The sequence below is a fragment of the Prunus mume genome, linkage group LG6 (genome assembly GCF_029339155.1).
Source record: "Prunus mume cultivar Tortuosa linkage group LG6, ASM2933915v1, whole genome shotgun sequence".
NCBI classification, from domain to species: domain Eukaryota; kingdom Viridiplantae; phylum Streptophyta; class Magnoliopsida; order Rosales; family Rosaceae; genus Prunus; species Prunus mume.
The window spans coordinates 18,326,073-18,340,175 of NC_142703.1; the positions used below are offsets into that span (position 1 = coordinate 18,326,073).

The 14,103-nt window shown below is 41.7% G+C and overlaps 2 protein-coding genes across 3 annotated transcripts; one reads left to right on the forward strand and one right to left on the reverse strand.

Annotated features, from left to right (window-relative positions):
- Nucleotides 1-7,449: 7,449 nt before the first annotated feature.
- CXE18 (carboxyesterase 18) lies at nt 7,450-8,753 on the reverse strand. The gene has a single exon (XM_008238726.3). The coding sequence runs from the start codon at nt 8,551-8,553 to the stop codon at nt 7,525-7,527; it is 1,029 nt and encodes a 342-aa protein (XP_008236948.2). The 5' UTR covers nt 8,554-8,753; the 3' UTR covers nt 7,450-7,524.
- Nucleotides 8,754-11,028: 2,275 nt separating this feature from the next.
- LOC103335701 (protein OXIDATIVE STRESS 3 LIKE 3) lies at nt 11,029-11,920 on the forward strand. 2 transcript variants are annotated; one of them, XM_008238727.3, is made up of 2 exons: nt 11,029-11,157; nt 11,420-11,920. In XM_008238727.3, the coding sequence occupies exons 1-2, from the start codon at nt 11,096-11,098 to the stop codon at nt 11,643-11,645; spliced, it is 288 nt and encodes a 95-aa protein (XP_008236949.1). In that variant the 5' UTR covers nt 11,029-11,095; the 3' UTR covers nt 11,646-11,920. The 2 variants fall into 2 exon arrangements, with proteins under 2 accessions (XP_008236949.1, XP_008236950.1); XM_008238728.3 differs by having other exon boundaries at nt 11,423-11,920.
- The last annotated feature ends 2,183 nt before the right edge of the window (nt 11,921-14,103 follow it).

Consider the following 14,103-nt stretch of genomic DNA (forward strand, 5'->3'; position numbering starts at 1 on the left):
AAAGCACTATGGGTCATCGATACCTCATACTGAAGGTCCACAGGCGAGACCCCATTCTCACTGGCCTTCGGTACCGGTGGAGGTACATGCACCCATATGTCGAACGGTATCTTACGATCCCAAGCAAAATGGGCCCCAGCTTGCCTTAAATCTGGATCTCATCGATGAACACCGATCACAAGCACAACTTCGGAACGCCGCCTACAAACAGCAAACGGCTCGGTATTACGACTCCCTCGTCAAACACCGATCGTTCAAGTCGGGGGACTAGGTTCTGTGTAAAGTCTCTCCAGCAATGAGAGACCCTACCGAAGGCACTCTCGGCCCTTCATAGGAGGAACCCTATGAAGTTGTCAGCGTTTGCCCACCCGGCACCTACCGATTACGTGGTTCCGATGGTCAAACCCTTGGCCACCCCTGGAATGTTGATCATTTAAAATATTATTACAAGTAAACCCACCTTCGGTTAAAATTGTGGACCTTTTTTTTCCCTCGGCATCATTATTTACTTTTCTATCCTATGCATTCGATTACACCTTAATGATACCGACCCACATACACTATCTACGGCAAGCATGCACTTCTGTGACTACGATGGAAATACAAAACCGATCGCAAATTAACTACAATAAAAGGCCACATATGGGCAATTGTCTTAACAAAATTGGCCAAACATAACTTATATTACAAAAAACCAAAAAACAAAAACAAAAATGTATCACGGCGTCGGAGGATCGGCAGGCACGGTCTCAGTAGCGGTGGCCAAAGGATCTCTTCCTCGGCATCGCGATCGGTCAACGGCTCGGCAGGAGGAGTGTTTTCTTCCTCCTCGCTACTTGAATCCGACCCACTCGAAGAATCGGCACCCACGTCCTCGCCAAGGTACGCCTCTACCATTTCTTCAATCACCCTTTCGGGCAACGATGGCGGGTCTCAAAGGAAGTTGAGGTTCAGCTTTTTATCGGTGTTGAAGCGCTTGAATCGGTATATCAAGTCCTCGCATTACTCCATCACCTCCTTTTCTTTGCCTCATCTACCCCCGTCGCACGAGACCGAAGGACCACTTCCTTTACCGCCTCCGCCGCCGCCCTCTTAGCCTCGGCCAGCTTCGAGGATATCTATGCAATCTTCGTGGCATTTTCCTCAGCATGCCGATCCGCGTCTTGGATTAGCTTCCCAGCCTTGGCAATCTTGGCTTGGCTATCCTCATATTTTTTCTGAATGCACTCAGCAGCATTGATAGCTCGTTTGATGCCAAGCCACATCTCCATGTTAGCCTGCTACAACACAGGGTTAGCACATGACCGATCGAATAAATGCTTTCAGCAAAAATAACCAACAACACTTACAACAGAAGGCGGAAGGCTCGGTCACTGTTCGAGCATCCTCCTTGATTGCTCAAGCTCCGGGAGCTCCATCTGAGCACCGTTGATGAAACAATTCAAGAACGGCACAACTTTTCAAGGGCAGGCCACGTTCACCGGTTCAAGATCGCCTCCTCCTCGTCATCGGGGACGAGGACGGCAAGATCCTCATTCGGCCCACTTGGCCTCTTTGGCAAAGGGTCACGCGAGGGCACCCTCGATCACCCTCTTCCCGTAACCGAAATGGGCCTCGAGAATGGCCTCCGCCTCGCCACCCATTTTTCAAGTCGACGATCGGCCATCGTCACCTTCGGTGTCTAAGCCCTCACCTGGTTTCGTCCTCGGCCTCTGTGAGCCGTCCTTTTTCTTCATGAGGGCTCGCGACTCCAGCCGCCTCCTTGTAGCTTCGCTCATTGCCCTACCACCAGCCACTGCGTAAAAGGGAACCAAGTTAGGAACGAATTGGCCTACAAAAACATAGAACAAGACATGTTTTCACTTACTTTTCCTACTCTCCTCTTCTTCTTTTTCCTTCTGCCTTCTGGCGTGCTCGGCCTCATTGATCAATCCCGCCTTGAACATATTGCCAAAGTCAACCAAAGTCTTGAAGACACGTTCTTCTTCAACAATTTTCGACCGAATGAGCTCGATTACTTCCACTTCCATCTTTTTTGTGATCAGCCTTTTCAATGACACTACAATACGACAATACACAACCCAGGTTAGCTTCGGCAAAAAATAAAATAAAATAAAAAATAAAGAAGCTCCGCTAAACGGCACCTGTACGCCTACCGATTGCTTTGAAAGGTCGTAGGGATGTGCCTCTCCACAATCACCCGGTGCCGATTCCCAAGCTCCGAAACCAGACCCGATGTAGATGCGTCTTCTCGAGCTCGGCACCCGACCACAAAGTGCCCTCGCCGACTGCCGAAGGCAATTCTCGCACCCACCCTCGATCGGCACTCTTCGCCTCATCACACTGTAGAGGTGGGCGAACCGCTCATAGTTTGGTTCTCCATCTTCGGCTATGCCGAAAGCGCGATCGTTTCAAGCGGTGTAATCCAGAAATTCGGATGAAACGCCTAGAGCATAGCCAATTTGAGCTAGGATCTTCGCACCGAATGCCTCAACGGCAGCCAAGCCCATGTTTGAAGGCATCAGTGAAGAAGACCACCTCACCGTCTTGATTTCTCAACTACTCCAACGGCTCGGGATCCGTATCACCACCGAATCGGGATGTGGTACTCTGCCTAATTTTCACCAATTCGGTTTCATTTAAAGCGTTCGGCTTTAAGAAGTCTACGTCGAACACCAGGCCCTTTGGCTTCTCCATCGACACCCTTCGTCGGCCAAGGTAACCACAATCAGCACACCTCTCTAGGATCGACAAGCGAAGCATCGGCCTCGGTCGCCCGACTCGACGACCGGATGGCGATGGTGAGAGTTATTAACCTCAACGACCTCGACACTCGGTGCTTCCGAATCAGACATCTCGCACCTCTTCCCCCTCCCCGCGGCTCCTTCAAAATCGGCACTACCAAGCCTGCGCAATCGAGCTTTCGATACCGATTTTCCCTCAAATGCTCTTGGGCTATCACTATAGTCTGATTCGGTCTCTGACATCTACAAACAACAGCGAAAAAACACTAAACGCCATGCAAGGATCAAACTCCTATCCTACAGCCCAAGAGCTTATACTCATCTACGTTCATCCATGTTCATGCATGTTCATACAACAATTGAAGAATTTGATTCAAGTAAAATGAAAACATAGCAGCTTACCTTGATTACACGGTGGTTCGAACACGCCGGAAATCTCTTTTACCATTGTGCACTCACCAGAATCGCCTCTCACAAGCTCGTTTGCTCTCAAATTCTCAAGTACCCTTCCCACCGTCTTTTCGGCCTATTTATAAGACTAACTTAGCATCAAGAAACGAAATGACGCATCAAGAAATGAAGCGACGTGACGGCTCACAGCCCTCTCGACACGTGTCACACATGCACAAGGAAGCCCAAGCGTCATCGCTTCCCACTTGGCAGGCGCACTGTGGTTGAGTTCTCACTTACCTCTCGTGCGAACGACAGACGCACTATGGTTGAGTTCTCACTCACCTCAGTGCCGAACAGCAGTGCACCGTGGTTGAGTTCTCACTCACCTCTCGTCAACAGCAGCGCATCGTGGTCGAGTTCTCACTCACCTCACGTGCCGAACGACAGGCGCACCGTGGTTGAGTTCTCATTCACCTCTCGTGCCGAACGGCAGACGCACAGTGGTTGAGTTCTCACTCAACTTTCATACCAACCGGTTCGGCTCCTGCTGCCGTTCACTTCCACTTTTCAACCTCCTCTTGGATTGGGGACTTGGGGAACTACATGATCACCACCATCGGCATACGACAGAGGACGCTCATACCCGGGTCAGAATGCCAGAGCTCAAGGACATAAGCAAGCCCCCAACCAAGAAGTCCATTCTCGATCGGAAACTTAGGGGACTCTTGTTTGTACCATATTTGACCCGTCGCTCATGTCATAACACATGGAAAGTAAACGAGGCTGAGACCAGCTCAGTGAGCCATGCCGAAATGTCAATCGGCATACTCCACTGATTCATACGTGGTTGTCAAGTCGGTAAGTGGCATCGACCGACTCACCCACGCCAACCTTCGGCACGCGATGCCGAGCGACCATCGGCACATCCGGCCGATTCGACAGGATAACCTCGGAACTCCCGCCAGAACCTGTTAGGGCACGTGTCGACCGTCGAAGACACTCCCATAAGTCTCACATCGAAACTAAGTACTAAGAGCATCACAAATGCTCTCTATAAATAGAGCCCCTTGGCCCAGCCAAAAGGTAAGACTGTTTACTTGACTTGTGCTTTCACACTGCCAATAAGAATTGCTCTTAGTCACTAACTTTGGCGTCGAAGGGTCTTCGGCCGGTGCCACACCGGTGTTTTAGGCTTCACCTGCCGTTTCTTTCTCCAGACCGAATCTAGCATTGCATCTTAGGGAAAGACGTCATGGACCGAAGGCTTCTCGGGTCCAAGCCATCCACGTCACCTATAAGTTAGCTTTATTTCTATCTGTTTAGTTTTAGCGCGAACAGGACCAGATCTTTCTTTAACCGAGAATGGGTGCAGACTGGCTTTAAGCACTTGGTCGGGTAAGAATTGCTGATGAACAGGGGGTGTGGAGATCATAGGTTGTTGACAAGAATTTAAGAAAACAATTATCACAATTCAGAAGTGCATGGCAAAATCAAGATTGCAGGGCATAATAAAAAAAAAAAAAACTATGGAATATTTTTATGTGGAAATTAGAATATATTTACACCGTATCTGACCGATCAGTGAGAATACCACACTTGGAAAGATGGGACCCATGAAGATGACCCCCTGGAAAGTCACAGTCGACTGCATCTTGCAGATCACCATCAAAAGGGAAAGTCCTCGGCACCTAGGATTGCCGATCGTGAACGAAAGACTCGTTTCACCTAGCATTTCTCACAAGTACACGTGGAACCACTACAGACAATGTCCATAGTCCCACATCGAAATTTCACTCAAGATGCACACCTCTCAAAATCTATCAGAATGGGCACAAGTCCCAAAAAGAAGGTACCTGTGACATTTGGCAAGCCTACCATTTATTTTCTCCGTACTTATTCTAAATTAAGCCGAAAGTGACAACATCATTAAGTTGGGCCCAAAAATGTTGAACCATTTTTCAACATCAATAGAATATATTAACAACAAATCTATTTATTTATTTATTGTTGAAGTTAATACAACAATTGCAGTCTAATTTTCCATCCAATTCCCCAGGTACATTTTTTTAAAAAGGAAAATTGTTGCAATGGTCCCTCGACTAAGACCCAACTTTACTTTTCGTCCCTCACGTCGCAAAATTGTTATGGAGGTGTTTCAATTAGATCTCGCATTGCACCACCAGTCTTTTCCGTCAATTCTGTTGTTTTTTTTTTTTTGGTCAAAATTGATCACAAGTCAGGCACACGATAGATATTTTAGGGATAAATAAGACTTTTACGTAGCCACCACCTCCGTTTACCATCCTTTCTCCCGATTTCTCTCTCTTTCCCGTCTCTCTTCTGTTAGAAGTATTTGTCCCACATTGAAATGTTAAGGAACCTAGCTTGGGTTTATAAGGAGTTGAGCTACTCCTCCCATTGCCAATTGGTTTTTGGGTGGAACCTCAACTTCCTTCACGGTATCAAAGCAAGGCTTCACGTGTTGGGCCCAAAGGCCATACGTGTTCCCACGTCACCCAATATGTGTTGTCCACGTATTAGGCTTGAAAGTTCATCACACGTGCAGGGGCGTGTTGAGAGTATTTGTCCCACATTGAAATGTTAATGGACTTAGGGTTTATAAGGAGTTTGGCTACTCCTCCCATTGCCAATTGGTTTTGGGATGGAACCTCAACTTCATTCATCTTCAAATGTACCTGGCGCACCCCAACCACCACTCTGGCAAATTAAACCTAAGCAACCCAAACCCATCATCCCACACCACCCCATCCCTAAAAATTCTCAGCACACCCAACCTCTTCTTTTCCTCCCCAAATTCAACAATTTTTCCCAATCCAAGACAAATTCAACAATATTTTCCCATATCCAACACAGTTCAAGGTCAAGGAGGAAGGACCCATCTAACAAACTGAGGGTTGATCCATTTTTTGTAGTAATAAATTGGGTTTTTTTTTCTTCTTCTTTTCCATAGGAAGGTAGTTCAAGGTTGAAGATAAGAGCATCTCCAAGGGAGATGTCAAATACCAAACTTCAAATTTAAATTTGATGGCTGATGTGGCAATTTGACATTTACATAGTTTTAAATCCACCCAATATGTCAAATAAATAATTATTGTAATAGTCAAATCATTTAAGATAAAGAAGAAGAAAAAAAAAAGGAAAATAATAAATGAAAGTAACAGCCAGCTATCTTTAAAAAATAATAAAATATTCATTTGACATCTTGCTTTTGAGATGTCAAAAATAACATCTCAACCTCCAGTCTTCATTCCACATCAGCTTTGACAATTCGGTTGGAGTGATGTGAGATGTTATTTCTAGTCATTAAATGTCTATATGACACTTTTGACACATCAGTTGGAGATACTCTTAAGGGGTTACGGGTTGAGAATCACTAGATTTTTCTTGCCCTCTCACCTCTGAACTTGGAGAGGCTAAGATCGAATTGGATTAATAGGAAAACAGAGAATCCTTTCCATTTCGTTGTCTTAGAGCATCTCCAAGGGAGATGTCAAATATCAAACATCAAATTTAATTTTGATGGTTGATGTAGCAATTTGACATCTTACACAGCTTTACACTCCACCCGATATGTCAAATTAAATTATTATTTTATTACATTTTAGTGTTGATTTATTTTTAATTAAAAAGAAAATAAAAAATAATAATAAAATATTCATTTGACATCTTGCTTTTGAAATGTCAAAAATAACATCTCAACCTCCAGTCTTCATTCCACATCAGCTTTGACATATTGGTTGGAGTGATGTGAGATGTCATTTCTATGTTAAATGTCTATGTGGACGTCCGACACATCGGTTAGAGATGCTCTTAGCTGGCATTTTCTTTTTGCTTTGAGATCAACAACAATGATGGAATCTCAGGAAGTGGAATTTGGTCTGTCTCCTAGTGGTTTTTGGCGTTTGGGTTTTTTTCTTCCTTCTTTGTTTTCTATTTTGAGAACTCTTTTTCTCAGATTCTTCTTTTTCTACTTTGGGCGGGTTCTGTAGGAAGAATCAATTGAAGAAGAATCCCGTGAAAATGATGATGTTTGTTGGGTTAGCTTAATTAGGAATTTACAACTAACTTATTTTGGATTTTTGGGTTTAGGGATTTCTTCTTCTTCCTCTTTATGAGTTTTGGGTTTAGGAATTTACAGACCATGGCTTGATGGTCGGTGACAACATCAGCTTGATTACATGAATTTCTCAATTTGCCCTTAATTTTGACAGAAAATTTAACTCAGTTGACAGAAGGACTAATAATGCAACATAAGATCTAATTAAAACATTACTGTAACAATTTTGCGATATAAAAGACGAAAAGTAAAGTTGAGTCTTATTTGAGAAGTATCGCTACAATATTGCCTTAAAAAGTAAGTACTAATTCACACAGAAGCAACAAAATCTTTGACTTGGGAAAGGAGCTGGTTGGATTCTGGCAATTCCGGAAACACATAGAAGGCATGGACACTGTTTGGATACTCGATTAGCTTAGCCTCTTTCCCGGATTTCTTCAACCACTGATAGTACCTCTTCTGCCAGTCCAGCAGCGGGTCGAATCCCCCGACGAACACAAGCGTGCTCGGATAATCCAGACCCGATATGTCCACCGCGTTGGGCCCAGTCACGTTCGCAGCTTCGTGGTCCCGATTCGACCCGTCCGGCAAAAACGCCTTCCAAATCCAGTCGGTTCGGGTTATCGACACCAGAGGCGCTCCGTGGAGTCGGATCTCCGACTCGACCCGGCCCTCTCCTCCGAAAAATGGTTGTATCGAGATCAACCCAACCGGTTTCACTACCCGAAACCTGTCCTTCTCGCGAGCGGCCCGAACCGCCACGTGGTGGGCCACGTTGGCTCCGGCGCTGTCCCCGGCTAAGAAGCACCGGGATCTGTCTGCGTTTTTGGGGAGTACGTCGTCGTTTTGGTCGAGGAAGGTGAGGACGTCGAATCCGTCGTCGTATTGGGAAGGGTAGCGGTGCTCGGGGCAGAGGCGGTAGTTGATGGAGACGACGACGGCGGGGATTTTGCGGGCGAATTTCCGGGCAACGATGTCGTACGCGAATGAGGCCGGGCTGAGGTAGCTGAAGCCACCACCGTGGAAGAAAACGACGACGGGCAGGAAGGAGGAGGAGGAGGGAGACGACGTCATATCGGGGACGAAGAGACGGAACCAGAGCTGGCGAGTGGGGTCCACAGTGACGTCAGAGGTGGTGACGCCTTTGACTGGAGCAGTAGGGGTGGCTGAGGACTTGAAGTCGATGAAGCTGAGGAGACGGCGGTTGATGGTGCCGTCAGCGCGGCGAGCATGGTCCGTTAGTTTTGACAGAACCGATATCGACAGGCGGGTCTTCCACGGAAGAGAAGCCCATGCAGATGCGGCGGGTTGGGAATTCGAACTAGACGACGTCGTCATGGATGCCACCAAAACCAATCGATCGCCAATGGAAGGAGATTTTCTGCTGGTTTTGTTTTTGTGGTAGATGAGTGAGAGGGAATAAAGTGCATGCAGCAACCAAGCCAACTAACAACTCCAAAGCTGTCAAAGCGGGGTCCCCATTTTTATCCGTCGTTTTTACTATTGTGTTGTCGTATGAGTATTGAATGGGAGTAGGTATTAGGTTGAGCTACTCGCGTTTTGTTAGTTACTCAGATCATTTATGGTCAATGTTTCCTGGCACTCGTTTGGTAGCTCCGCTTGAACGCGATTGCAGTTGAATTTGGTTGGTACCGCAATGGGAACTGGGAACTTCCATATTTTTGTATTTCTTTCACGTTATGTAGGTAGGGTCCATTGCAAGATTGAGTGTTCATTTGATAGATTTTTCAAACTTGTTGGTTCACGTCTGATGACAAAATGCTCATCGGGTATAGAGGAACTCGCCTAATCCCTTAGGTTAGAATCCGGTTTTTATACTTATTTAATCCTTATGCATCAATTAAATGCTATTGCCTTTGACCCAAAAAAAAAATGAATAGATTGATGTATACAATTATTAAAGATTAATAATGGGCGTATGTGGTGTTGATTGGAGAGCAACGTAGTTGAGGAGACCAAAATAGAGAAAAATAATAATTGAAAAACGACTGATTATATTGTAGAGAGAATGAGAGAATTAAGTTAATGTGTTTATTATTTAAAAAAATTAAAAATTAAAAACATTGGAGTAAGAGGACCGAGTATGATTTGCTGCATCAGGCATGATTTTAGTTGGACAAGGTAGCAATGCATCGAGGTTTTTAAAGATTATTGGCACATACGTACTCATAGTGAAGAGTTTATTTGAGGGGTTCAATACTACCATCAACAAATATGAGAAAATTAATGGACTTAAACATATTTGTTTGTCACTCTAAACTCCTCGTTGTTGAAGTTTGGGTCAAAATTGTTCACAAACTTAGGCCTAGCCTTGTTGGGCCTTAGAGGTTGGGTGAGGCCTATTCTTTAAGGATCCGAACATGAGGGTTTTTCCCATGGCCAGGTAGCAAATGCTTGATGTACACATCATGCGTTGCACAAGTTGGAAAGAGACACTTCACTCCATTAGAGCATCCACAATGGAAGGGTGTATAAAGAGGGTGTATGTTAAATATACACACTTTGTCACTGGAATTATTTCCAATGGGAAGATGTAAATGGTTATAAAAATACACCCCCACCATGGAGATGTAAAATTAGATGCACATTTGCATCTTTTTTTACATCTTTTGCAAGCGGGACCCACAAGAGAAAAAAAGAAAGAGAATGATTGGAATTCAAAATGGAAGGCCTAGATTTCATGCAATTTGCATTGCACTTCCAATGGCCCATATTTCTACATAGATATTTTTATGTTAGTTTGTAGGTAAAATCATATGATCTCCAAATTTAAATTTTTTTAGGTCCATTTATTTGGAAAAATAAAATAAATCTAACACACACAAAATTAATTTTAAAAAGTTAAAACATACAAAAAAAAACACACAAAAAAGAATTATCACAAATAAATCGAATATGCATCTTTGGATTTACATCGTTTCCCATTATAGCAAAAAACGTATTTACACCCCTTGGAAGTGTAAAGGGGATGTAAAAGTGGCTTTACACCCCCGAAAATACACCTCTGTGGTTGCTCTTATGATATTTCTAAATAAATAAATAAACCATTGATGATTTCCTGTTCTTCTGTTTCTGCAACACCTGTTTGGATTGTTACCTTGTGGTTTATAGTTTTCAATTCGGAGAGGAGTAGAAGTTTGAGCGCTAAATTGGCTGAAAAAATAAAATCGAGAAAGGAGGTGGTGGGGAAGTGCAACTAGCGTGATAATTCAAGAGAAAAACTGCATTTCCCTTTCTTTCTTTGTTTTTTAAATCTCACTCTCTATTTGATTAGTTAATAATGAGTGAGATAAAGAGAATGATGCATTGCACCCGTGCCATGATAATTTTTTTCCTTTACACATGAATCAAGTGGTGCTTTACATTTTAAGATAAAGTAAAAGATCCTCATATATCATAACAAAATTAAAAATTAAAAAATTAAAAAATTAAATATTTTTTAAAAATAATAATAAATAAAAAGAAGAAGAAGAAGAAGAAGAAGAAGAAATAAGGGTAGGGTAGCCAAGGCCAATGAACAAGAGGGAATGTAGACAAGGATGTGGTGAAGTAGGCATGAAAATCCTAAACCAAACACGGTGTGAGCAGCTTTGAGAGGCTCCAAACCAATCCACTTTTATCGAACCCACAACAAAAGTTGCATTCCCCAACTCCAATCCCCATGACGTGTGACTCCTATCCCCTCTGCCATTTATACATACGTGACCTCCATACACATCCCACAATTCTTTTCTCATATATACACATACATATATATATATATAAATAAAACGACAATTGCTCCTCCTAAAGCCTCATAAACAATTCCAACCTTTTCTTCACCATCTCATATTTCTCTATTTTCTCTTGTTTGGATATCATGGAAGGTGATAACATGAGAGCCTTTGACATGGGTACACTTAGAACAAGTCTTCCACAAAAGTAAGAACACAAATTTTGTTTATTCTCTGGCTCTCTTTCTTTCCTTTCTTTGATTTTGCATTTTCTATAATCTTTCGGGTTTCTCGACGGATATTTGCGAATGCAAATTATTAATGTCGAACGCAATGCACTAGACGTGCATAGATTTTGTAGTTAGGTTTTAAAAATTTTGTTGAGAATATTAGGAATAGATGTGACAATAGTGCTACTGTTTATATTGTGTGAATAATTGAATGCAACGGGTACATGTTTGTTTTCTCAGCAGGAGATCTGGGTTGTCAAGGTACTACTCCGGCAAATCAAGATCATTTACGTGCATGGACGACGTTAGAAGTGTGGAAGATCTTAAGAAACCGGAACATCCCGATGCTAAGAAGAGGAAGAAACATTCGGAGAGGAAGAACTTTCCGGTTCCGACCTACCCTCCTTATCCATGTCGAAGAGTTTCTAGCACCACCCAATGTGCTGCACCTTGCGTTGGTGTGTGAATATATAAATCTAACTGAAAAAAAAATTATGGAAAAGCACAATAACGTATTCTTTTTTGCAATATTTTGCTGCTTTCCCAAATCTCAAAAGATGTCGACTTCGAATTCCATTCTTAGGAATTTTGTGGTTTTTGGAGGATCTAGCTACGGGAGAGCAAGGAAGAGAGAGCTTTCTTTTCTCCCAAATTGTGTAAATAATTTAAGTGATTAAACGTACATGTATTAGATTTTATTTTTTGTTATTATTATTATTATTATTATTATTATTATTATTATTATTTTGGTTTTGGTGTAATCCATGTGATGAAATAAGACAATTCAAATATCTAAATGACTCATATTTTGGGAATAAATATTTTACCACTACGGGTAAAAAGCTTTACCATATTTTAAATAAATTTAAAACAAAATTTTAAGGGCTCGTTTAGCAACAAATGTTTCTTTAATTTTTTTATTAAAAAAAAGTGTCACAAGATACTTGTTTATTCTATAGCATGATTATGTTATGTCTAACTAACAGAAAGGAAGGAACATAAGTTTGATTAACGATAGAGGCAAGATCCTTCTTTGATAAACTCCCATTACAGTGTCAAAGAAAATTCTAGTATAAACCAATAGGTTAGATGTACTATCTATACTCGATTACAAACATCCTTTTTTTAAATATTCTGTATTTGTTTATTTTGCTAAGAACAAGTATGGTGAGATGTTGGAGAAAACTGAAACTTAATACTCATTCTTTTGGGGATCAAGGGAGCTTTTTTTGGCTCAATAATTTTTTTATTAATTATTGAGGTGGCTATCACGCATTACTACATTTTAATAATGCATCTAAAACACATGAAAATTACAGAAACGGCCATTACAACAGCCCAATTGTCCCACTTCGGGGACTAAATCTGGCTGGTCATCCTTTCTATCACAAAATCCGGTTAACTATCTTTTCCGCTAATCAATTTCGGTTAGTCATCTCTAGCCAAGGCCAATAATTGTGAGTGGCGGATTAACAAAGGGATAAAAGGAGACATGTGACCCCATAGACAGTGGCGGACAATTAGAAGAGCAAGGAGGTACATATGCATCTCTCTTCATTGGAAAATGCATTGAAGATACCGAAATTTGCCCCTCTGCTTGTGCCCACCAAGTGTTCAATTAAAAGCCTTAAAGAGGTTGTTCTGTTGCTGTTGTGTGAGACCTTGAATATTTACCTTCCATTGTTGGGATCAATCTTATGATCATGCAGGAGAAAATGGTTCATTAATTGGACATCCACAACCAAAGTTATAAATTTGAGAAGATTTTGAAAAAAATTCACTAAAGTTGCAAACCAAAGTCGAAGAAGAAGATGATTGGACTTGTTTGTAGTTAGAATCTCGTGCTTTTTAGCTTTAATTTCTTTCTAATATGGTCCACTATCAAGATGTCATGTGTCAAATTTTAACTAGATCAACTTTAAAATTCATTAAAAATGCATTTGTACTCCAAAAAATTCACCAAAAATTACCCCGAACTCGTAATCACATGCACTTTTATCTCGTGACCTCCAAATTATATGTAATTTGGGTTAGATTAATTGGTATTGATTTTGGTTAGATTAATGGATGATTTCATGTGAATTTTGGTAGACTAATTGTGTAATTGGCATGCATTATGTTCGTATTTGATATGAATTTTGGTAAATAATTGTGTAAAATGAATTTTGTGCATATTAATTGATATACAAAATAGACTATGGGCAATTAGTCTTTGACATAAAACTCTTATTTATTTTAATTATGAATAACATTAGTATTGTTTAAATTGTAAAGCTATTTGGTTGCATTTTTTAACCTTTTAACCTTTTTAACATTGCGCCTTCTTTAAAAAATTCATAGATCCACCATTGCCCATGGAGGCCAGAAATCTGACTCTGCATGCGACCCCTTGGAAGCTTGGTGGGCAACCAAACTTCCTTCGTTTGTCTTTATAAAAATAAAATACAAAAGTTTTTATTCTCACCCCTAGCCCAACAAGAAGCCCGCATTTCCCCCTAAAAGTCCCTAAAATCCCTGATTCTCTCAACCTAACCTCGTCAAACCCTAACCCCCAACCTCCCCAACCCCCAAATCCCCACATGTTGCCGAGGTGTTGCCACTGTCGTCGGACTCCTAGCACCGTCCACCACTTGTTGATCAGGTGGTTATGGTTTTTCGTTTTGGCTAATTGTTCTGGATTTTTCTTTTGTTTAATTGGTATAGGTTTGGTCGAAATTTTACAAATTTTTATTAGGAATGAATAAAGAATTCTACAAAGGATACCTTCAGTCTCAGAAACCCAATATCAAAGCTGAATTTAAAATCATCCAAAAGCATAAACTAAAAAAGATGATATCTAAAAAGAGGGATTTACTATTATGCCAATATAGGGGCCCAACTTATAAAAAAAAATTTATATGAAATTGACTTTAGAAACACCCAAA